This window comes from Chiloscyllium plagiosum, unplaced genomic scaffold, assembly GCF_037043375.1.
Source record: "Chiloscyllium plagiosum isolate Xiang-an unplaced genomic scaffold, Cpla_swu_hap1 HiC_scaffold_9, whole genome shotgun sequence".
Taxonomy (NCBI): Eukaryota; Metazoa; Chordata; class Chondrichthyes; order Orectolobiformes; family Hemiscylliidae; genus Chiloscyllium; species Chiloscyllium plagiosum.
In genome coordinates, this window is record NW_028270147.1 from 35371401 (window position 1) to 35397423 (window position 26023).

The following is a 26023-nucleotide window of genomic DNA, read 5'->3' on the forward strand; positions in this document are numbered from 1 at the left end:
TGGGTGATTAAGCAGGCCAATTCTGGAGCTACAGAACTTCGGGTAGAAAGGGGAAGAATTGCTCTGTGGAAGAGGAGTGGATTCATGAGCCAGCATTCCATTCCCTGTTCTATTATTTCCGTTGCTTCTTCCCAGTAGAGTTCATGCAGTTTCTGATTATGTTGTGCCTACATGATACAGTTTCTGGCAAATTCATTTCCTGTGCTAACGTCAATTTGCCCCATTCAGGATGTCCTTAACATGTTTTCCTTGTCCTTCTCAGGATTGGTGCTGTCCTTAAGTTAAGATTTTTAAAAAGGATTTGTTTCAGAAATCTATTATTTGACATATGGATGCATTGTCCATAACGGTAGAGCTGATTTTGCATGATCATCGTTACAATGCTAAAGGATTTGGCTTCAGTGAGGATGTACTAACTGCAAAGTAAAATTTGTGGAACAGGTTTTCAAGGACTAAGAGTGCAGAAAAGCTCTGGGAAAACATTGACACTGTTAAAAAAAAATTTTTTTGAAATTAATCAGTTTTCGGAAGGAAATCAAACTCAAATTAAATATTCAGAGGTTCAAGATAACTGAGGTAACCCTTTGTAAGTTCAAAACAAATCCCATTGGATCCATGTTTCAAACATCATTTAGAGCTGGATTTCACCAGTATTGGGTCAAAATATTTGTGATAGGATTATTTGGGAATCTGTAATGCTGATACAGTGTATGAATATCTCTGTGTTGTGAAACAATTGCTACACATAATGCCTGTATCTAGACATCATCCAGCATACCAACAAACGTAACAGGCAGTAAGTGTTCACACAATGGTACGATGGTTCTCACACCCATGTTCATAGCAATGGCAGTGACGTTAATCATACCTTCAGGGAAATTATTGTTTCTGATTTGCAGCTCTAAACTTTATACCAAATTGTAATATATCAGGTTCTCCATCATTTATCAAGAAATAATTTATCACAAAGTGCAAAGATTTCCTGCATTTTCAGACTTTTAAAATCTGACACAAAGTGATCTGAACAACAGATTTGCTTTACGTTTTAGAATCAATAAATTCTACTTTTTTGTAGTATCATCTGATATGGACTACTGTAAATTAATTTTACTGTTTAAAGATCAGCAATGATCAGTTGTGTAAGTGCACAGCCTGGTGTGGCACTGCACTATGGATTTCAGAAGTTAGCTGATCTAAGCAAGTTGGTAGCAATACCATTGGTTTCATCACCTCTGTGTTACAGCAAAGAAAACTCATCCTGAATTTGTGTTCCTGAATACTGACAAGTGGTCTGGTAAAAAGTGAATTTTGGTTAAAGACAAGCTCTATTGTGACAATCACCTCAGATCTGTCAATTACACATAAATAAAAACAATGCTATGACATAAACGAAGTTGCTTCCTTACTAGAGTTACTGTTCTGGATTCTGGTGGGATGCACAGATTGCCTGTGTGCATTACCAACCCCACCTGAAGTCTGTTCCTCCCGATTAAACAGGCTTGGTTCAGAAAAACAGATGAATGGGACTGAATCTTTGATAAAAAGCAAATGTGTGATCATTTATTGAAGTAAGCAAAGACTTGCATTTATATAGCACTTCTCATGGCCACTGTAAAGTCTTATAACATTTCATAGCCGTTGAATTGCTATGTAGTTGCTTTTGCAATTTCAGCAACAGCAGGCAAGCTCCCACAAACAGCAACGAGAATAATCAGATTCTTTTTTGGTAATGGATTAACATTAGCCAAGGTAATGAAGAAGCAGCACTTCAAAAGCTAGTGCTTCCAAATAAATCTGTTGGACTACGACCTGGTGTTGTGTGATTTTTAACTCTGCACTGGAATGTCAGCCTCTTTGATTTTTTTCTGTGTTCACAACTAGATCTTAAACTTGGAACCCTTAATGAGAACCAAGTAGGCTATTCACTGAGCTATGGCTCTGACATTAGTGCAACTGCTTTAGTTACAGTGTTCTATTGAATACAATCTCAAATTTATTCCTCATCACAGCATGTGTTTTTTCTCCAAAAAAAATGTTAATAGTTCATTTCTTTTAAAAATGTATTTATATTTCAAGTGTTTTTTGTGTTGTTGGCAATTGTTAATTCTAGGGAATAACCTCTTTCTATTTAGACATCTCTTCTCAGCTATAAGCACCCCCAGCCACAATTAGCACAATTAGATGCAAAGTAAAGGTTTCTCTGTTCTGCCACAATATGCCATTATATGTTGGGATTTCAGCTTTGGGGAAAAGGGTCACACTGTCTCTGTTGTCTAATTGCCTAATATTTTTTATCTTAAAGCCTTGTTCATCCTAAGAAGAAATATGTAAGATGAGAAATTAATATTGATCTGTTTTGTTAAAATTGCAGGATTGATTAGGATATATTACTATAATGTTATTTTGCTTCATTGCGTAGGCTGTAGAACAAACTTTCAATAATAATTCAGGCCCTTATGTAAAATTAGTTCCATGATTTTGGAGTCATAAAGGCACTATTGTTGAGCTGTGTGTTAAATAGTGGGCTTGTGGGTTTGATAAATGTTCTGGAGATTTCTTAAATTATGTTTAATGTTAGAGAACATTTTTCTATAGAAATCTCAAAGGAAATTAAATAAGAGGGAGGTCAGATACATGATGAGAATGGAGTTTAACTGGGTTACTGACCCCAGTTGACTCAGCTCATAGATGTGGTTTGGATCTGTGGTAGGAATGTCAGTGTGGCTATTATCAGTGCTCCCACTCACTATGAAGCAAATCACACAGCAACCTCTGGCTGGCACACAGGCACACACCATTTACAAGGCATATCACATGCATGTATGGGAACACTTAGCACTTGCCTGATCTTTATAAGTTTACAAAAGAAGATGAGCAATTTGACATCTGTTTTACTTCCCTGTGATCCTTAGGAACTTGTTGGCATGACCATGTTTCCTATATTTCTGTGTCATTTATAAATTAGGTGCTTGGATTTTCAGACTAATCAATTTTTATGTGGAATTTACCAATTAATTTTTAAAGACGGTGTGTACATATGGAATGTACGAGCAAGGGTTAAAGTCCATGCCCTAAATAAAGATCTATTTTTAGATTAATTCTCTTTGGAAGGGTTTTTAAAAACAAGACCTCAGGGAACATTGTTAATCTGTCAAAAGCAGAAGATATTGAAAGCCTTTAGAATCTGACTAGTGTCCTATTCTGTCTGTACTTCATGAAATTCCTTCAGTGCATGAATTGACAGAAACTAACTGAATGAGGGTGACATCCAGCAATGAAGAAAGTGTCACATTTTATAAAGAGATGTATTTTCATTTTATAATCAAAGAAAATCAGTATAATTCACTCTATTTTGACCCAGAATGATTAGGGGTGAAAGATGAAACCAAACACAGTGACTGTGCCTCGATGATTGAGTGTTCTATTGAGAACTTCCTCCTTGTGCTATTATTACAGAGGTTTCTAAAATTTTCCTTTCATCAATGTTGTACTTTGGGACTTTGGTGTCTTTGTTTTCTGTTGAAATCTTGGTATTGAATTGACCATTGAATGTAGCCCAGTATATTCTCTTTTGTGAAGGGCACCAACTTCTTCCTTTGTAAGATCACTTATTGCATCCTCTGCTTCAGCTGATCTCTCATTTTAATTTGCATGCTTAAACTCTCAGTTTTGCATTTGCCACCTTCGGACATGACTATCCCGGGTAGATCTCCACACTGAGCAGGTCAAAAACTTTTCTAGACATATCTTATCCTGCATCAAGCATTCTTATCCTTGCTGAAATGATGTCCATGTCCTCACTAACTCTGTACATCTGTCAATTGAGAGAAGGCTTGAAGGGGCATATGGCCCACTTCTGCTATTTTTTTTTCGACTTAGATATCTTCCTCCAGACCTATTATCCCATGACCTGAACTTTCCCAAGTGGTGGAGAGTGATACCATCCAAATACCTTTTAAATGTTGTAATTGTATGTGAATAGAAAAGGTTTAGAGGGATATGGACCAAATGGACTAGGTCAGATTGGGATGACTGATTGTCTTGGACAAGTTAGGCCGAAGGATCTGTTTCCGTGCTGTATGTCTCTATGACTGTAATCCAAAGAAGATTTTACAATGACTGTATTAGAAGGTGGGACTCGAAAATCCACAGCAAAATCTGGGGAGCAGAAGAACAAGTTTAGGCCAGACGGCCATCAGTACACACAAACTTCATAATTTGCTAAACAATCAATCAAACAATCATAAACCAGACCAATACAAAAAAATTTAGAATTAGAATTAGCTTTATTGTCACATGTACTGTCATGAGCACAGTGAGAAGATTACAAGTTATCACTTATGGCGCCATCTTAGGTACAAAGGTACCTAGGTACAGAATCTTAAATACAAGTTCTTAGGAACAAAATAGAAGAATAAAGAAATAAAAGGTCCAGCATTAGGTACAAAAGTACAAAATCATAGGAATAAATTAGAAAAATAAAGAAATAAAAGTTCAGAATAACAGTCCTTCCAACCCAGTCCAAGCCGGCCCTAGACTTCAGTCTACACCGGGCATCACCTCCAGACTGCGCTGGGCTTCACCTTGAGGCTTTTGAGGCTGAGAGTGCTGGAAGTCCACACTGGCTTCACCTCGAGGCTGGGAGTTGGTGCTGGCATCACCTTGAGGCTGAGAGTCCACACTGGCATCACCTCGAGGACAGGAGTCTGCACTGGCTTCACCTCGAGGACAGGGGTCTGCATTGGCTTCACCTCAAGGACAGGGGTCTGCATTGGCTGCACCTTAAGGACAGGGGTCTGTATTGGCTTCACCTCGAGGACGGGAGTCTGCTTTGGCTTCACCTCGAGACTGGGAGTCTGCACTGGCTTTACCTCGAGGACAGGGGTCCGCACTGGCTTCACCTTGAGGACGGGAGTCTGCTCTGGCTTCACCTCGAGGCTTTTGAGGCCCGGAGTCCACACTCAGTCTGGGAATCCTTGATGGCTTCACTCAAGGTTCTCGTGGTCAGGAGTCCACATTGAGGCCAGGGGTTTGCGATCACTTCACTTGAGGCTCAAGGATTGCGAGGTAAGAAGAAAAGGAAACACAAAAATATAATAAAGGAAAAGAAATGGATGGAGCAGGTAAACCTCAGCTGAGGTGTCCTACTCTGCCATCTTGGAATTTTTAAATTGTTTTGATGCTTGAACTCATTGTCCAAGACGTGGAACAGAAAAAGACACACAAACCAAAGCAATGTCCAGCTGGATCACAAAAATGTCACTTGAAAGTGAAATGAAAGTGTTATTTTCATAAAATACGCAGAAACAGGAAATGATCCTTATGCAACATAAGTAATGCTTGTTGAGTTTTCAAAGAAGTTATTAATACTTGGAACTAAATGTCATTAGAAAATAATCCTGATTCCCAGAATATACTTTCATTTGAACATGTACTCTTAGCTGATGATATGTCTCCATAATCATTCTTCGGGAAAACTAGTGTCCAATGAACCAAACAGGACTGAGGGCCAATGGATATCCCACTCAATTCAGAGTTGATCCAGTAGTGAATATCAGTGTGCTTTCTGACAATACTTCCTTGTTGAAAAAAAATTTGCAATCTATTGTACTGTTATAGAGAGCAGCGCCTATGGTTAAGGGAATATTAAATTTTTATGACATTGAGATTATCAGTTCACAGAACATGCCAAAACAAAACCAGAAAACCTCATTTCTGACCAAAAAAACATATTTTGCCCGAAAAATCTTGAAATTTGAACAAGGGTGACAATCAGCAAGAAGACATCTACCATTGACCAACTTGTCACAAGTCAGCAACAAGAAATCTGTACAAATCATAAAATAATGCTGGCGGAATCCAGACAGAAGCACAAACCATGTTAGTTAAGCTATGTTTGTGTTAAACAACTGTTTTACATTACCGAAAGAAAACAAACTTCAATTTCATTGGGCTAGAAAAACTGTTTACTTGTTCCTCATCTATGGAAAGTTTGTCAGCACTTGACTTCCAGAAAACAACTCTGGTAGAACCACTATCTGAAACCAATAGTGAACTCTAAATACAATTGGTCCACAGAGAAAGTGTTCAAAAAGAGATTGCCAGCACTGTATAGCCAATGCCATTGACAATAACACCAAACAACATGATGACATCAGTGAAAAGAACAGGTATCACTGTGAAAGATGCTCACCTTATGACAAAATCAAAAGACTTCTTTCACCAATCCAAGGTAGGAAACAGAGGGTGGTGGTAGAGTGTTGCTTATCAGGCTGGAGGCTTGTGACCAGCAGTGTGCCACAGGATCTGTGTTGGGTCCACTGCTTTTTGTTATTTATATAAATAATTTGGATGTGAAGATAGGAGGTATGGTTAGTAAGTTCGTAGATGACACCAAAATTGGAGGTGTAGTGGACAGAGGAGAAAGTTACCTCCAAGCACAACAGGATCTTGGTCAGATGGGCTAATGGGTCAAGGAGTGGCAGATGGAGTTTAATTTACCATATAACATTGAGTAATAGCCAAATTGTTTGACTACTTTTTAAGGTTAAATTTATGGGGTTGACTATTACACGAATACTACTTTTGAGTGGCTAAACGTAATGCCTATCGAAATTCATACCAGCATAACCAGAAGCCCATTGGTCTCGAAATGAATAAAGAAAAAAAAAGAATTACGGTAATTCTGAAAACCCAGAGTAAAGCTGGAAGCCCAGAACACAGCAGGATGACCGGCAAATTGGAAACCTGGAGCTGAATTCAATGACCGGCACACTGACTCATAAATGTTGATCTGTTATTTGTGAAGAACTAGGGTCGACTTTTACACTATATATAAGGAAGATTCCAGACTTTTTTTGGCCAAAAATAGAAGGTCAACTTTTACATGAGGCCGACTGTTACTCAAGTATATACGGTCGGTAAATGTGAGGCGCTGCTTTTTGGAAAGGCAAATCAGGACAGGATTTATGCACTTAATGGTAAAGTCCTGGGGAGTGTTGCTGATCGGAGACTTTGGAGTGCAGATTCATAGTTATTTGAAAGTGGAGTTGCAGGTGGATAGGATAGTGAAGAATTTGTTTGGTATGCTCTCCTTTATTGGTCAGTGCATTGAATAAAGGAGTTAGGAAGTCATGTTGCGGCTGTACAGAAAATTAGTTAGGGCACCATTGGAATACTACATGCAATTCTGGGCTCCCTGCCATAGAAAGGATATTGTGAAACTTGAAAGGGTTCAGAGAAGATTTATCAGGATGTTGCCAAGATTGGAGGTTCTGAGCTATAGAGAGAGGTTGAATAGGCTGGAGCTATTTTCCCTGGAGTGTCAGAGGCTGAAGGGTGACCTTTATACAGGTTTATAAAATCATGAGGAACATGGATATGGTAAATAGACAAGGTTATTTTCCCAGGGTAAAACTGAAAGGCATAGGTTTAAGGTGAGAGAGGAAAGATTTAAAAGGACAACTTTTTCACAGAGAGAATGGTGCGTGTATGGAATGGGCTGCAGGAAGTGGTGACAGCTGGTATAATTACAACAGTTAAAAGGCAAAGGAAGGGTTTAGAGGGATATGGGCCAAATGCTGGCAAATGGGACTAGATTAATTTAGGATATCTGTCGGCATGAATAAGTTGTACCAAGCGTCTGTTTCTATGCTGTTTCTGACTCTGTAAATCTAATTATCTTCCATTACATGCTTCAAGGAAAATTAAGATTCTCCAAACCATTTACAATAGTCAATGTCAATAGTTCATCAGCAAATGTCTTCAGTGAAAAACATTCAATAAATAAAAACCTGACAGTGGCACAGAATGACAAAGAGCAATATCTGTGTCAATTATCCTCAAGAAAACAACTACTTACTCCTACAAATTAAGACAAACTTGTAAATTCTGAGATTCTATGACTTGGGAGTGGGGGTAGGAGTGGTAGAACAGAGAGTGGTAAACTTGATTTATATCTAAAAGCTTTGGGGGGATGGGTAGAGATGGAGAGATTGTCTAAGATATTTGGCTTAGAAAGGTTAATACTGAACACTTAATGGAGCTCTGCCCAATTGAATATATATATGATATGTCTCTGTCTGAACTAGTCATTCTGCCTCAGTCTGTTCCAGTCTGCAGATAGACACTGTAGTGTGCAATCATGTAGATTAGACTTACCTGCAATCTCTTACCTCGTGTTAATGTAGTAATGTATGGAAAGTTGTTCTACTGCACTTCCTGTCTTAGTATTGAGTAATACATCTTTCTTATTACTCAAGCATGTGTCTCTTCTACCAAAACTTTCATGAGATCATCTTCACCACTTAGTGTTAGTAAGCATTAGACTCGTACTTGAAGAGGGCTTGGTGGCTGCTTTCTACCCACGAATTTGAAGGTGGATTTCTAACAAGGTTCTCCCTTACAACAAGGTTCCAGTTCCCGGCATCTCGATCAATGCAGTCCCCTCAGAAGCCATTGCTGGTGCTCATGGCATGAGGGACTGCCAGCATCAGATTGGTGGGGCATCTTCCAGTGATCTCAATTGTCATGGCACCTGATTCCATGGCTATCCCACAGAACTGCCCACTGTCTGCCTCGGGAATAAAACTTCCATCGACCTCAGAAAATGCCAGCTGGAAAGATTTTAAGGGGGATTTCTAGAACTTAGATACTAGGCAACTGAAGACATCGCTGACAATGATGGAGTGATAGAAATAGATCTGCAAGGCACAGGATTGGAAAACTGCAGAGATCTCAGAGAAAGATAGGAAGGGCAAGGAGGGATTTTTAAAAAAAGTGTGTCAATTTTGAAATTGAAGTGTTGCTGGACTCAGAGGTATTGTAGGTCAGTGAACACAGGATTGATGGGTGAATGTAACTTGGGGTAAGCTGGGATCTGGGCAGAGAAGTTATGGTGAGGGTAAATTTATAGATGGTGCAACTTTGGAGGCATGAAATCAGAAATGCATAGGAATTGTTGAATAGAAAAGTCTAGATGTATTGATTCTTGTGCCTGCAGTTGTCTAGGTCCTGCACTCTACAATTCTCTCACCAACTCCTCTTTCTAACATCCCCTCCGTCTTTTCAATGCTGCTTAAAATTGTATGACCAAGCTTTTGATCATTGCTTCTGATATCTTGTTCTGTGTTATACTGTTCTTTGTTTCCTGGAATGCATCATGATAAAGATTTTAAATATCCATGAAACATGAGGTGTATTTGCTCATAAACGGGATGCGTGACAAGGCTGTACTTCATGAAAGAGAACAGTCTTTTGTCTGTTAATATGTTGTTTGCAGAATTGAGGACTGATATACCTCTAGAATTCTTACTGCATTTCATTAGGACCAACAGGAAGAAGGCTGCCATTTTCTGATTGCAAAATTAAAACTGCTTGAACCCGATTGTGGCTGGACTGTTGCTGTTGCCTATTATGCATTGAAATTAGAGTGAATTGTTCCAGCCGAAACAATTTGCATTTGAGGCTCTTGTCATCACGCTCCATGGGGCCATTCTAATGCCTTTGTAACTATAAGTTGTAAAGCTTATTTTGTTCAGCTGGTAGATTTTATCTGAAAGACCACCTTTCAGAGGCCTGTTCTTCATGGTAATTAAAAGTGCAAAAAACAGCAGATTTCATGTTTTAGCAATTAGCATTATTTTGCTTTGTAACATGAGGCCAAATTAGGCAACATAAGCTCATGCAATTCATACAAAGACTTTACTTACTTCCTTCCAAAAAGCATTTCATTTCCAGATCTGTGAGAAGAATTCAAAGCAGAATGGCTAAATGCTTGATTAACCACTTGAAAACTGTTTCCAGACTTTTTATTGGGCTGTAGAATAGCTTAACTATAAGCTTGCTTTCTATAAATGTTCCTCTTCTGTGTTATTTTAATTAATACAACTGATCTGTTATAAAAAAAATGTTCAACACAGCTAGTAAAACTGGTTTTCTGATGAAGTTACATGTGCATTCCAGGTTACAGTTAAATGATGGATTGTTTTCCTTGAAGTATGTAGCATCCACATAAAGTTTAAGTTTCAGATCATAGATGGGATTGTGTGTGAACAAGTCATTTTACATTGATGATATATTTTAAACAAAATAATGGACACTAGTTCAATTCATCACAATTCATCTATCTAGTGTAAATTGATTTAACATCACTTGTAAAGTCATGGTTCCATTGGTGTAGAAATCTATAATTGCAATGAAATCATTTTGGTCCCGTGCTGCTGAATCTCTATATCCAGCTGCATTGCTACTGAGTACCCAGCATAACCTCCACTCTCTCCTCCCCGCTTCGACCACCCTACAAAGTACCTGGGAGCATTGGCGAGTGCACACATTATTTGTGAAGATTGCTTTGCAAATTGGCTTTTCATTTTATTGGCCAAATTTGCGTGTGATTATCATTTAAAAATATCAGGAAGATCTGGGTAGGATGCTCTTTGGTCAGTTGATGTTAGCTCATTGGGCCAAATGGCCTACTTTCACACTATAGAGATTCTTTGATCTCAATTGAGTTATATATTTTAAGCTCTTAAAGGTGAATTTTGGCTTTCAAACTATTTTTGGTGTCTGTGTTTGGAAATCAGGTGACACCAGCTTTGACTGCTTATGAATTATGGTTGTTTTGGGTAAGTATTAAAGAGTGCCTGAAACCAATAGATTTAGAGGTATAGAGCCATATAGCAGGCAACTGGATCCTTTGGTCCAACTAGCCCACGTTAACCATGTTCCAAAACTGAACTAGTCCAACTTATCTGTGTTTAGCCCATATCCCTCTCAACCTTTCCTATTTATGTACCTATCCAAATGTCTTTTAATTGTTGTAACTGTCACCCCTTCCTCTGGCATATTATTCCACACACGAAACACACTCTGTGTAAAAATGTTGCCCATCATGTCCTTTTTATAATATTTTCCTCTCACCTTAAAATTATGCCCCCTAGTTTTGAATTCCCCCATCCTAGGGAGAAGACTCTTGCTATTCACTTTATCTATGTCCCTCATGATTTTATAAATCTCTGAGGTCAAACTCCTATGCTCCAGAGAAAAAAGTCCCAGCCTATTTTTATAACTCAAACCCTCCATTCCCAGCAACATCCTGGTAAATCTTCTATGAACCCTCTCCAATTTAATAATATCCTCTCTACAGCAGGTCAGCCAGAACTGCACACAGTACTCCAGAAAAGGCCACAAACCCTTTTGAGGGTATTTGCTCAAACTCAGCATGCTTCTGTCCTTTTTTTATGTTTTATTTTCCCCAAGCGGTCAGCATGACTAGTCTGCATAGGATGGTGGACCAGACTCAATTGTTTATTGGACAGGATGGACATCAAGAAGAATTATGTCAATTTGTCACTTATTTTCAAACTTTTCTACTTTGCATACTGGTGAGAGTAAACGTGCTGCCATCCTTCAATGTGACCAGCACAGTAGAACAACTTGTAATTTTTTTTAGTTGCTTTTGTACTTATAACACCCAAAGTTCATTCTAGACAACCTGTTAACTTCATTAAGCTGAGGGGTACAGTGGTATAGGTAAAAACAATGACTGCAGATGCTGGAAACCAGATTTTGGATTAGTGGTGCTGGAAGAGCACAGCAGTTCAGGCAGCATCCGAGGAGCAGCAAAATCGACGTTTCGGGCAAAAGCCCTTCATCAGGAATAAAGGCAGAGAGCCTGAAGCGTGGAGAGATGAGCTAGAGGAGGGTGGGGGTGGGGAGAAAGTAGCATGGAGTACAATAGGTGAGAGGTCAGGGAGGAAGGTGGAGTGGATAGGTGGAAAAGAAGATAGGCAGGTAGGACAAGTCATGGGGACAGTGCTGAGCTGGAAGTTTGGAACTAGGGTGAGGTGAGGGAAGGGGAAATGAGGGAATTGTTGAAGTCCACATTGATGCCCTGGGGTTGAAGTGTTCAGAGGCGGAAGATGAGGCGATCTTCCTCCAGGCGTCTGGTGGTGAGGGAGCGGTGGTGAAGGAGGCCCAGGACCTCCATGTCCTCGGCAGAGTGGGAGGGGGAGTTGAAATGTTGGGCCACGGGGCGGTGTGGTTGATTGGTGCAGGTGTCCCGGAGATGTTCCCTAAAGCGCTCTGCTAGGAGGCGCCCAGTCTCCCCAATGTAGAGGAGACTGCATCGGGAGCAATGGATATAATAAGTGATATTAGTGGATGTGCAGGTAAAACTTTGATGGATGTGGAAGGCTCCTTTAGTGTATGTTGTGAACTCTTGATTGCTCCAAATGCATCAACAAATTGTAACTAAGGAATGGTCAGTGTTTTCAAGAAGGCCGATAGGCAAAACAGAAAATATTTGGGGAAGACTTTAAGTTTGCAACAGCTAAAAAAAATTCTGACTGGCTTTTCAGGCTACCTGTTGTACTGTCAAAGCTGTAGAAAGCCTGGTAGTGGCAATAGAGTGGAGACAACTCTGAAACAAAGCCAGTTACTGGCTGATTGGATAACCATGGATAAGGAACACATAAGAGAAGGTGGTGGAAGGCCGATGCACAAAGTGGGGAGGTAGTGACACTTGGAGGCAGATGAATGGTAACAAAATGACATAATGGAATTGGAAGTCCCAGAAGTGTACAAAGGGGAGCTAACACAAGTCAAAAGCTGTACATTTGCAGTGGAGTTTTGATGGGATGAAGAAATATGGTTTTGAACCTGTCTATCTAAGTGGGTGACATATGAAATCAGCTGAAGGTAACCTCTCCGGGACAAAGTAAAGTAAAAATTCAAAATTAGAAGATACTTATTAAGTATTAGTTTTAAAAATTAATTAACTTACCTTGGCACAAGAAAATCAGAATGACCTCAAGGTGTTTACCTTGAAAATCAAAGAAATTGCTCCATGGTGCTACCTGATGTACAAAGACTGTTACTACACTGATCATGGAGGTTCTGATACATTGGCCAATCTGAAGAGGACAGGTGTTTATCAAGAACTACTGAACAGAAAAGTGATGTAACTTGACTTAATAGCCTTCAAATAATGCTTATATTATTAGTAGCAATGCTATATTATTTACAATCCTGAGAGGTTGCTTTATTATATATTTGAAAAACAATCAGTGGTCTCACGATTCCAAAAGCACTAAGCCTGTGGTTGTTGCAATGCAGTGTGACGAGTTGAGAACAATGGGGCAGTGTCTAAAGTGCCTTGACAGCTCCAAACTGCAGCCTCCGTTCTCCCAGGAGCTCACTTCACCAAAGACTCATAATTGTAGCAGGAACCAGCAAATCCAATTACTCAAATTTACTTTTGTAACCTGAAATTGCTATCTGTTACTTCAGAATGAAATACAACTAACCAACAGAAATCCATTCCTCAAAAAATATGTCTATAAATTTTATCAGGTTGGTCTTACAAATCAACGATAAGCAGGATTAATGCTGGCTGAAAATGCCACTATGGCTCGCATGAAAACATGAAGAAAATGAGCTGGAATCAGTGCTGGTGAGCTGCATTCAGGCAGTAGTAAGTGTTTGGAGGCAGCCAAAATCTAACAAGTGGCTTTAAATTAGAGAGGGTGATTAGGTGGAGAGGAACAATGAGCCTACAAAGTGGAAACACTTGAAATTGGGTGTTCCAGGACAATAAAATTCCACGTAAATCAGTTGAAAATAATCTCTTTTTATCTAAAGAACCGATGTTCGGTTCCTGGACCAAGTACAGATCATGGGAAACAAATACAACCGCAACCTGAGCTTAAATGTATGGTTTTATGATCTCTTTCTGAAACCAACCAACTTTGAATTGACAGGCACTCACCTTGTGATAAAAAAGGCAACAATCAACCATCCTGAATACTAGTCTCTACTCACACATAATCTCTCGAGCATACAAACATCCCCCCCCGCCCCGCCCCGCCCCGGCCAGAAAATAAGCAGTTGCAAAGTGAGCACAGCAATTCTCACCTCCAGGCTTAAACACCACCCTATCCCTCCCCCAGCCCTCCCCCACCCCACCCCCACCCCTCCCCCACCCCACCCCCCCACCCCACCCACCCCACCACCCCACCCCACCCCACCCCACCCCACCCCACCACCCCACCCCACCACCCCACCCCACCCCACCCCACCCCACCCCACCCCACCCCACCCCACCCCACTCCCCCACCCCACCCCACCCCACCCCACCCCACTCTCACTCTCACAACAGAAATATCTACTCCAGCCACATGCCATTGTCCCAATGAGCAATTAGTGCTCCATTATGCTTATCCACAGCCCTGATGATCTTTTGAATGAGCTATTTAAGAATACTCTGTATAATGTACAAAGTACATACGTTACTTATTGTTCGTTTATTATTCAGTATTAATTGGATTTGTACAGGTCTGACTAGGGGCTAATTTGCTTTGAAGGTTAAGAGAAATACAGTTAACTATATTGAGATCCAGTTGGTCAGGGAATTTTAACATATAACGGGGTGAGTGGGGAAATATATAAAAGGAGACTTAAGGGGCAACGTTTTCACGTAGTGGGTGATACATGTATGGAATGAGCTGCCAGAGGAAGTGGTGGAGGCCAGTACAATTGCAACATTTAAAAGGTATCTGGATGGGTATCTGAATAGGAAGGGTTTGGAGGGATATGGGCTGGGTGCTGACAGGTGGGGCTAGATTGGGTTGGGATATCTGGTCGCCATGGACAAGTTGGACCGAAGAGTCTGTTTCCGTGCTGTACATCTCTATGACTCTACGTCTGATTACATGAGCAGGATTCTTAAATTTGTCGTGGTTTCTTAAAGCTGTGTCTGAAGCTCATCATGCTCCCACTGCTGCCAGCGTGTTCAATGAAATTGCTAAATGGAATCTGCATTGCTGCTCACCATGTTCTATGAGCAATCTTCAATGCAAACCACCTTGTTGTCTGATGTTATTTGCACAATTGCTCACCATGGGGTAGGCACACCACTATCCTCTTCTAGGGTAAGGATCTGAGGGACTAAGGGACTGCTTGGTCTGATGTGGAAAAGGAAAAGCATAAGTTTCTTTAATGAGAAGAGGATCCTGTCTGAATGAAATGTGTATAAACAACTATGTACATTGATAGACATTGCTACAGAGACTATGAGGATGATAGGATTGCAAATGAGTAAGACCTAAGCTGTCCATCTACCTCGGCCATTTGAGACAAACAGTGGAGTGGTGCTCAATGTGCTCTTCAATGTTAACCCTTTCTGAGCCTTGCACCCTATGCAACATAACATAAGTCTTTCTTCTAGTTAATGCCTAATTTGGGCCATCTTTCATCTAATCATTGATGGCCCTGTTTTTCAGATGTGCGTGGACTATATCAATAGTACCCTGACAGTAGAATCGGCCTGTGAAGTATTGCAGGTAAGCCCTGAACAGTTTATTTGAGCCACATACATTGTTATAAATTTCCTTTATTGGTTGTCAGTGGCTGGTGATTAAATTTGTATTTTTATTGACCCGTTTCCTGGTTGTATCTGTGGAAAGATGTAATACCCCTGTAACCTTGGGTAATATGATATTTAGAGATTTGAATCCATTTTTAATTAATTTTTCTTGGGCCATTTCCATGTTAGCTGTTGCTTCTCAGCTTTAGCCATGGGAAACCACTCACACAACAGCTCAGGAAATAGCTAATATTTTGAGCTGTACCTGCAGAAGCAGGACTGGGTTTTCTACACCCATAATGGAAATACTACAAACCCAAAGCCCTCCTAGGGCAGCCTTGTTTCCCCCCCACCTCCAACTGTTAGCTGATGGAGAGCAGAAACTGCTGATTTTCTGTTCACTCAGAGTTTGCAATAAGGGCCTTGGACTTAAACTGAGCCAGGTCTCTTACCCAGTCTCCACTGAGCATTAAAACAGTTTCTATTATTTTTCTTTCTTTTAACAGCTTTCAATTTTTTTTAGTGTGTTAATTACATTATTATTCCTGCATTTTTATGATCAAATCGTAAATGTTGCTCCAGTTCCTGCTTTAACTTTCTAGTGTTCTCAAATAGTTTTTTTCCCCGAAATTAGATACATCAAGAAAAATCTTAGAGTTTAAAATTTTGATAAAGGTTATTGACATAGAAGCATTTATACATTGCAATTGCCACCTTGTTCCATTCCCATGGAACTGCTGTTTTTGTCTGGAATTAAAATGTTGGGTAGTCCAAATAGTTCAGTCCACCTATTAAAATGTTGCAACAGGTTTGGGTGGCTGAAAAACTTCTCTTTTTCATATGTTCCAAAGTATTCTCCTTGACTGAGGTACTGAAAGGCTGATGGCAGAGATGGAACTGCTCCCCCAGTGAAAAGAAATTGAAGGGAAGTGCTGAAGATACAATTTCCTAATAAATGACTGAAAAATAGTAACCTTCAACTGCAAACAGAAAACTCGTTCTCCTTCATATGACATTTCCTCGGTCATTTGTCAAGATGAACTGTACTTCTTACATAAACGTCCATGATAAATTTCCAAAGGAATATAGGATCAGCAATAGACTATCCAGCTTTGTAGTCCAATTGATGGCTAGTCGTCTACCGCAGTGCCATTTTCCCAGCTCTTTTTTGGATTCCCTTAATAATCGAGAATCTGTCGATCTCTGTCTTGAACACATCTGAGCTTGCACAGTCTTCCAGCATCAGAATTCCAAGCATTCACTCAAGTAAAACAAAGAAATAGGATGGTGAAGATCTGAAATAAAAACAGAAATTGCTGGAGAAACTCAGCAGGTCTGGCAGCATCTGTGAAGTTGAAAGCAGAGGGTCAGGTGCAGAAAATAATAGGTTTTTAAATGGTACTTTTTGAAAGCCAGAAGAAATGTTGGCCCACATGGCCAAAGTGATGGCCATCTGAGCTTCTGTCTAATTTTTTGGAATTGTCACCAGAATTTCAATTCTTGTGGTGTCTCTGCACTGTTACTCCATGGTTGATTATATGTTCTGGATGCTGTGCATAACTACAGCACAGAAGCTGAAATTGAATACCTCTCATCTTGTGCACATGTCTACTGGCAAGCAGCGCAGTACAACTGGAAGGTCCTTGTGGATTGGTATCAATCGTATGGATGGTAGGCTCCTAACTTGACCATCAGGGCTAGAATGCAAGCTTTCAATCAGAATGGCAGGTTCCTGCCCCATCATAACCCACCTCCTTTGCTCCTGCGAAATCATGCTGAGCATATCACTATTTGCAATGGCACTAGTCTCTGATTGCAAGCTGTAATGATGAGTAGAGTGGACTGTGTAAGAGCAGGACTCAGGACAGCAGGAAGCAGCACTTAGAGGATTGTGAGAGGGGAGACCCAGCAGCAGGTCCCTGTAACAGGCAGGGAGCAGCGCGTCAGGAAGCGGTGAGAGGAGGGCCCTGAAACAGGCAGGCTGCAACACCTATGGGAGCAGGTGAGAGGAGAGCCCTGAAACAGGCAGGCAGCAGGACCTATGGGAGCAGATGTGGGGAGGGCCCTGAAACAGGCAGACAGCAGCACCTATGGGAGCAGGTGAGAGGAGAGCCCTGAAACAGACAGACAGCAGCACCTATAGGAGCAGGTGAGAGGAGGGTCTTGAAACAGGCAGGTAGCAGCACCTATGCGAGCAGGTGAGAGGAATGCCCTGAAACAGGCAGGCAGCACCTATGGGAGCAGGTGAGAGGAGAGCCGAAACAGGCAGGCAGCAGCACCTATGGGAGCAGGTGTGGGGAGGGCCCTGAAACAGGCAGGCAGCAGCACCAATGGGAGCAGGTGTGGTGGTGGGCCCTGAAACAGGCAGGCAGCAGCACCAATGGGAGCAGGTGTGGGGAGAGCCCTGAAACAGGCAGGCAGCAGCACCTATGGGAGCAGGTGTGATGGTGGGCCCTGAAACAGGCAGACGGCAGCACCTATGGGAGCAGGTGAGAGGAGAGCCCTGAAACAGGCAGGCAGCAGCACCTAGGGGAGCAGGTGAGAGGAGGGCCCTGAAACAGGCAGACAACGGCACCCTAGGGGAGCAGGTGAGAGGAGGGCCCTGAAACAGGCAGACAGCAGCACCTATGGGAGCACGTGTGGGGAGGACCCTGAAACAGACAGGCAGGCAGGCAGCAGCACTGAAGGGAGCAATGGGAGGGAGTTCCTGAAACAGTCAGACAGCAGCACCTATGGGAGCAAGTGAGAGGAGAACCCTGAAACAGGCAAGCAGCAGCACCTAAGAGAAAGTGAGGACTGCAGATGCTGGAGATCAGACTGTGGTGCTGGAAAAGCACAGCGGGTCAGGCAGCATCCAAGAATCAGGAGAATCGATATTTCGGGCGTAAGCCCTTCATCAGAAATGTGGGGTACCTAGACGAGCATGTGAGAGGAGGGTTCTGAGACAGCAGTGTGAAAGAAAAACTAACCTCACAGAAAAACAATCAGTTGATTGGCTGGTGAGTAAATTTTTTTTAGATTAGATTAGATTACTTAGATTAGATTAGATTACTTACAGTGTAGAAACAGGCCCTTCGGCCCAACAAGTCCATACCGCCCCGCCGAAGCGCAACCCACCCATACCCCTACATTTACCCTTACCTAACACTACGGGCAATTTAGCGTGGCCAATTCACCTGACCTGCACATCTTTGGACTGTGGGAGGAAACCGGAGCACCCGGAGGAAACCCATGCAGACACGGGGAGAACGTGCAAACTCCACACAGTCAGTTACCTGAGGCGGGAATTGAACCCGGGTCTCTGGCGCTGTGAGGCAGCAGTGCTAACCACTATGCCACCGTGCCGCCCACAACTTCTTAGGGAGTGTACCACCGTGCCGCCCACACTTTTTAGGGAGTGTGTAAATAATTGGAGGTCAGAAAACACAAGCTGTCAAATATTTTTATTTTATTTTACATTCTAAAGGTCTACACTATGTAGCTAATTCAAAAAGTGGTGGTAAGGAAAGGGGCTAAATAATTTTTGAAAAATGTTGACAGTTAGTTATATATAATCAGCAAATAATTAAATAATTAATTAGCACACACCAAAGGTGTCAGGGCAGGTGATTGCTAGGACCTTCCAGGCACCAACTTCTGTGCACCATATTTAAAAGGCACTCGTGAGCACTTCACTCTCTGCATCGCAGGAGCATCACTCAACCTCTGGTTATCAGTTTCATCCACCACTGGAGCCCTCAAAGCCCAGGAAAGAAAACAGTGTCATGTTTTAGCAAGGCCTCCCTAGAGCTTCCCCTAAGGGCTGTTGAGGGAGAAGAAAAGTAATTTTCCCTTTGAGTGACAATAATGAACCATCTTGAGTGATGCAGGAAGCTTGGACAGAGTTGGAAAGAATTGTGAGGTAGCACTGTAATGTGCTATTGTAGAAAACCTTCACATCTAGGATTGGATGCCAGGCGTCTCCATGTTCAGTTTGAATGGGAGAGATATGGGTCCATGATTAGTGTGTTAACCCAAGTAAAGGTAGCTATCAGGACATGAAGGCAAACTTGGCTGTGGTGAACTGGGAAACTAAATAAAAAGTTAGGATAATACTGTTGCAGTGGTAGACAGTGGACCAAATTACCTACTCCTGCTTCAAGGTATTTGTTTATGAGGTGTGGTTGCCCTCTTTGCCTCTGCCACTTGAGGACTAAATGGAATTTCTGGGACTGAAAGAGAAAGCAGAGGGACAAGAGTTAGTATTTACTGGCATGAGACAGCAGACAGATGGCTGGCTTCTGAAGGCAGTGGCAATTTGTCATGCATCATATGGAAGGATGACATTTAAGTGAGAAAGGAAGGAAAGATGGTTTAAATTCCTGCAATATTTTTTCTGCTGTGATCTTGACAGCAGTCATGCTGCTGAGACCTGTCTCCCCTGCACATTTGTCCATCAACTACTCATCGAGCATAATTTACTTCACTCTTTCATGGAATATGGGTATCGTTGACAAAACCTGCATTTGTTGCTAATTCCCTTATTATTCTTGAACTGAGTTGCTTAAAGGCTATTTCAGAGTTCAGTTTAAGCGTCTGAAGTGATATATAGACCACACTTAGTACAGATGGCTATTTTTTCTTTCCAAAAGGACATTACTGAACTGTGTAGCCTTGAGGAGGAGTTGGTTGAGCATATCCGTGATAGTTTTCTTGAACAATATGTAATGGAACCAAAAAGGGAACAAGCTATCCTAGATCTGGTCTTGTGTAATGAGACAGGAATAATTAATGACTCTTGGAAGGAGCGATCACAGTATGGTTTAATTTGTAATACAGATAGAGGGTGAGAAGATAGAATCCAATACCAGGGTCCTGTACTTGAACAAATGGGACTACAATAGAATGAAGGAGAACTTGGCTAAAGTAGACTGGAAGCAAAGATTTTATGGTGGGACAATTGACGAGCAGTGGAGAACTTTCAAAGCAATTTTTCAAAGTGCTCAGCAAAAGTATATCCCAGCGAAAAGGAAGCACTGTAAAGAAAAAGGGGGTAATCTGCTATGGGTGTCTAAGGAAATAAGGGAGGCTATCAAATCGAAAGAGAAGACATACAAAGTGGCCAATAACAGCGTGAAACCAGAAGACTGGAAAAACTTCAAAGCTCAACAGAAAGCCACATAAGAAACGTGAGAAAAAACTAGCACAGAATATAAAGAACGATAGCAAAGGTTTCTATAAATATATAAAACTAAAAAGAGTGGCTAAAGTAAATGTTGGCCCTTTAGAGAATGAGAAGGGGAATTTAGTTATGGGGTATGATGAAATGGCCGAGACATTGAACAGGTATTTTGTATCGGTCTTCACAGTGGAGGACACTAATAACATGCCAGTAATTGACAACGAGATGAAGGTAGATGAGGACCTGGAGACAATCATTATTGAGATAGTGTTGGGCAAGCTAATGGAGCTAAAGATTGGTAAGTCTCCTGGCCCTCAAGGAAGGCATCCCAGAATAGTAAAGGAGATGGCGGTAGAAATAGTAGGTGATAATTTTCCAAAATTTTCTGGACTCAGGGGCAGTCCCAGCAGATTGGAATGTGAATGCCATTGTTTAAAAAGGGAGGTAGACAAAAGAAAGAGAATTATAGACTGGTTAGCTCAACATCTGTAGTGGGGAAGATGCTTGAGTCTATTATAAAAGAAGAAATAGCAAGGAATCTCAATAGAAATTGTCCCATTGGGCCGATGCAGCATGGGGTCATGCTTGACAAATCTTTTGGAATTCTATGAAGAAATTCTGAGCATGGTGAACAATGGGGACCCAGTGGATGTAGTATATCTGGATTTCCAAAAGGCCTTTGACAAGGTGCCACTCATGAGGCTGCTGCATAAGATAAGGATGCATGGCATTAGGGGTAAAGTGTTAGCATGGATTGAGGATTGGTTGACTAACAGGAAGCAAAGAGTGACTAGTGTTGTGCCTCAGGGATTGGTGTTGGGACCGCATTTATTCACAATTTATGTAGCTGATTTGGATTTGGGGGCCATGTGTAGAGTATCAAAGTTTGCAGGTGGCACTAAGATGAATGGCAGAGTAAAGTGTACACAGGACTGTGAAACTTTGCAGGGGAACATAGATACATTGAGTGAGTGGGCAAATGTCTGGCAGATAGAATAAAATGTAAATAAATGTGAAGTCATACATTTTGGTAGGAATAACAGTAAAAAGGATTACCACTTGAATGGTAAAATGTTGCAGCATGCTGCTATGCAGAGGGACCTGGTTATCCTTGTGCATGAATCATAGAAGGTTGGTCTGCAGGTACAACAAGTAATGAGGAAGGCAAATGGAATTTTGTCCTTCATTGCTAAAGGGATTGTGTTTAAAAGTAGGGAGGTCATGTTGCAGCAGTACAAGGTGCTGGTACTTAGAGTACTGTATGCAGTTTTGGTTTTCTTACTTGAGAAAGGATGTACTGGCAGTGGAGGGGATGCAGAGGGGTTTCACGAGGTTGATTCTGGAGTTGAGGGAGTTGGCTTATGAGGAGAGACTGAGTAGATTGGGATTACACTCATTGGAATTCAGAAGATTGAGGGGGGAGTTTATAGAAACATATAAAATTATGAAGGGAATAGATAAAATAGAAAAGTAGAGAGGATGTTTTCACTGGCAGGTGAAGCTAGGACAAGAGAGCACAGCCTCAAGATTAGAGGAGGCAGATTTATGATTGAATAGAGAAGGAACTTCTTCACCCCGAGGGTTGTTAATCTATGGAACTCCTTGCCCAGTGAAGTAGTTGATGCTACTTCAGTAAATGTTTTTAAAGCTGAGGTTTTTTTTAAGATTTAGATTACTTACAGTGTAGAAACAGGCCCTTTGGCCCAACACCGACCCTCCGAACAGCAACCCACCCAGACCCATTCCCCTACATTTACCCCTTCACCTAACACTGCGGGCAATTTAGCATGGCCAATTCACCTAATCTGCACACTTTTGGACTGTGGGAGGAAACCCACACAGACACGGGGAGAATGTGCAAATTCCACACAGGCAGTTGCTTGAGGTGGGAATTGAACTCGGGTCTCTGGTGCTGTGGGGCAGCAGTGCTAACCACTGTGCCACCGTGCCGCCCATAACAATAAAGAAATTAAGGGATATGGTGAGAGTGCGGGTAAGTGGATCTGAGGCCATGAAAAGATCAGCCATGATCTTATTGAATGGTGGAGCAGGCTCAAAAGGCCAAACGGCCTATTCCTGCTCCTACTTCGTATGTTCTTATGAGTGAGTTCTTAAGACAGTCAATGATGGTTTCGTGTTTGCCATTACTGAGACAAGTGTCTACCTGATTACAAAGCAAGATCTTCTCCCGCTGCGCTTACATAAACTTCTGGAACTAGAGGCTACAAGAAAGCTCTGACAGCATAAGATTTAGGAGCAGAAGTAGGCCATTCACCCCATTGAGTCTACTCTGCCATTCAATGAGATCATGGCTGACCTGATAACCTTTAACTCCATTATTTGACTTTTCCTAATAATCCTTGATTCCATTATTGATTTAAAAAAAAATCTAAGTATATATTTATTGGCCCTGCCTTTGCGGTAAAGAATTCCACAGATTCATTGCCTCTGAAGGAAGAAATTTATCCACATCTTTGTCTTAACTGGGTGACCCCTTAACCAATGGATTGTCAGGTCAGCCATGGTCTTGTTGAATGGCAGAGCAGATTTGATGGACTGAATGGCCTATTTCTGTTCCTATATCTTATGGTTATGATCAATGTATGACTGCTGTCTCACCCAGAAGTATATTGCTATCACAGAAACAGCGAAACATTTGATTGGTTGGCAATAGGCATTGTAAATATTCTTAGAAAGAAATGGGAAACACAAGTGAGGATGCTGCTACAACATATGAAATGAGAGATATTGTTGGATGATCCCAGGAAGTGAGATTTCATTAAGACTTCTCCTGTCCAACATTTTTGAAAATAAATTGGAAATTCCTGGTCATGCTACAGGCCATATAAGAAAGAAAATGTTCATACGTTATTAGAGGAATAAAAACACTTCAAGAAATTCAGTATTAACTATCTTATTATAGATGATAATTAGTTAAGTTGTGACCATCAGTATAACTAAATTTCAGTAGATTTTCCTATGTCTATAATATGCTGAATATAAAAGACTAAATGTGAATTTCACTAGTTTAATCCAGTATGTTTGAATATTAACCTATCAAGATTACATATTAATTGTTCTAAAATGATTTAGTTTAAAGTAATAAGTCTACTTATGCTATTTTGAACATACTTGATGGTGAGCAAAACTATTTAGTCAGGTAGGAATTCCAGAATTTTGTCACACAATGATAAGGCAAGGTTGATGTGTGACTTGCAAGCAAACGTCAAGATGGTTCTGTTCTAATATTCAAGCTTGTTCTTAACCTTCTCTGTCATAAAGTTTGTAAAGCTGGAAGATGCAATTGATGGTAAGTTTGGTAGGTTGTTGTAGTACATCTGTAGTTAGTGACTACAGGATGTGGCAATAGAGGGGCTGGGTGGTGAGTTTGTTGGCATGGATACAGATCAGTTGACTGTTTTTATTTGTATGGTGTTGACATTTTATGGCATTATTGCTATTGTGTGATGAATTGAGCTTTTCAGCAAGTTCAAAGAAGACAAATTTCATTTAAATAGCAGCTTTCTTGATCATCAGATGTTTCAAAGCACTTTACAGCCAATGCAGTACTTTCAAAATGTGCTTGCCTTTGTAATGTAGGAAACATAGCAGACAATTTGTGCACTGCAAGCTTTCATAAATATCAGTGTGAGAGTGACATCCTGATGAGATTTGTAAAAACTGGAGAAGCTTTGATGAGCCAGGAGATGATCAGTCCTGTTATGGGGTACTTGGCTTGACTCATGTTACAGCATTGTTAATATGGTTTTCTCAGTTAAGTTTTTGATCAGTACTGATTTGCAATATAGTGACAGGGGCTGAAGAATTCTGTTGGTGCTCGAGGTCACAGAAGTCTTTTGCTTTTTTAATTTTGGAAGATTGGTGTTGCTCAGTATTTATGTGGTGTTCCCTAACATTTTTCAACTCCAGTCTGGATATTGTCCAGATCCTAGTTGATGGTTGAAATAGGTTGTTCCACTATCAAAAGAGCTGTGAATGGATGAGTCCATAATGGTTATGTAATCATACACTTTGTTCCCCATCTCAGTATTATAAATGTACCCTTGTAAATCTATTAGAAAATTACAGTCAGTAGATAAATTTTAACTTGAAATGCTAACGTTGTTTCTCTCTCAGCAAATGTTGGGTGACCTGCTCACTGTTTGCAAAATGTTTACTTTTATTATATCAGATCATACTAGCTGATTACAGAGCAGTGGTGTGACTCTGCACTTATTAAAGATCAACATCTAGCAGAAATTAACCTGTGCGTCTTTGTGCTTGGAATGTGATGATTCTGCAGATAATAGATAATAAATGTAAGTGTCATAGAAACGTACAGCATGGAAACAGACCCTTGGGTCCGACTCATCAGTGCCAAACAGATATCCTAAATAAATCTAGTCCCATTTGCCAGCACTTGACCCGTATCCCTCTAGACACTTTCTAATCATATACCCGTCAGGCTGCCTTTTAAATGTTGTAATTGTACCAAAAGTCACTGCTTCCTTTTAGGCAGAGCTGACAACCACAGTTCTGGGACTTCGGATATTGTCTGACTCTATGAGTATTGCTCATGTTACAGTATGATAAGGCTTCTGTGAATGCTTGAATGACAAGGGCCTGAACGTGTTCTTTATCCTGATTGGGACTGTCCTAGTTGATGCAGATTTGTTCGCACTCTTTATTCCATAATCAGTTTATCAATCTATGTAGGGTGAGGCACAGAGATGATCCTGTTCAGGACAGTGACCCCAAAATAAAAATAACAGACATAGCAGTGTCCGGAATAGCAAAGGGGAAAGATCAGCTGAAAACTGGATGAATAGTCAGTCTAACCCCGAAATACTTGGCACATGGTTCTGCATATCTTTAACAAATTAATGTCAGTAATTTTGGATTAGATTGCTTAGAAATGGTGAATTGACATTGGGATTACAATAGTCATTTGATAGTACAGAACTTGAGTGTCTTTTAAAAATGTTTCTTAGTTGTATGTTTGCATTTTTTCAAAGATTTTCAGCTTGCCCTCATCAGAGCATTTCGTAATGATACAAATTCCAAAGGGGTTAACAGTGTTTAATTTATTGATGATAAAACCATGTTGAGCTATATTAATCAAATTCGCCAAGTTACCATCCTCATAAATATATCAAAAGCAATTCCTTGAAGACAAATTAAAAAATGGTTAAGTTTTAAATGATACTAACTTGCACTGGTTCTTAACAGATTTCATTTCTAATGATATACAAATTATTTGTAGCGCAATTAGGGAGTAAATGTTCTCAAAACAGTGCCAATTTTGTACAATTTGCACCTGATTGCTGATTGCATCCACAGTGGAAAGTTTTGACCTAATATTTAATTTGCAACAGTTGATAATAGCTTTGAGGAAGTCACTGGAAAAAGTACCTGACTCTGTCGGTGACAAGTTGCTAATTTAGCATCAAGGATTAAACAAAGTGCTTTCAGGATTGTGTCATCTTAGTTGTGTGTGT

General features: G+C 40.8%; 1 protein-coding gene across 4 annotated transcripts in view; it reads left to right on the forward strand.

The window, feature by feature from the left end:
- LOC122554273 (BTB/POZ domain-containing protein 19-like) overlaps window positions 1-26023 on the forward strand; it is a 159125-nt gene that overhangs the window by 47624 nt on the left and 85478 nt on the right. For 3 of the 4 annotated variants that reach the window (XR_006312954.2, XM_043699030.2, XM_043699033.2), the window contains exon 4: window positions 15282-15341. The exons of the other annotated variant lie outside the window; for it this stretch is intronic. Coding sequence is in view for 2 of the 3 variants with exons in the window: in XM_043699030.2 (XP_043554965.2) it covers window positions 15282-15341 (60 nt within the window). In the remaining variant the exon portion in view is untranslated. The remainder of the gene's footprint in view (window positions 1-15281; window positions 15342-26023) is intronic. 4 annotated transcript variants of the gene reach the window in all.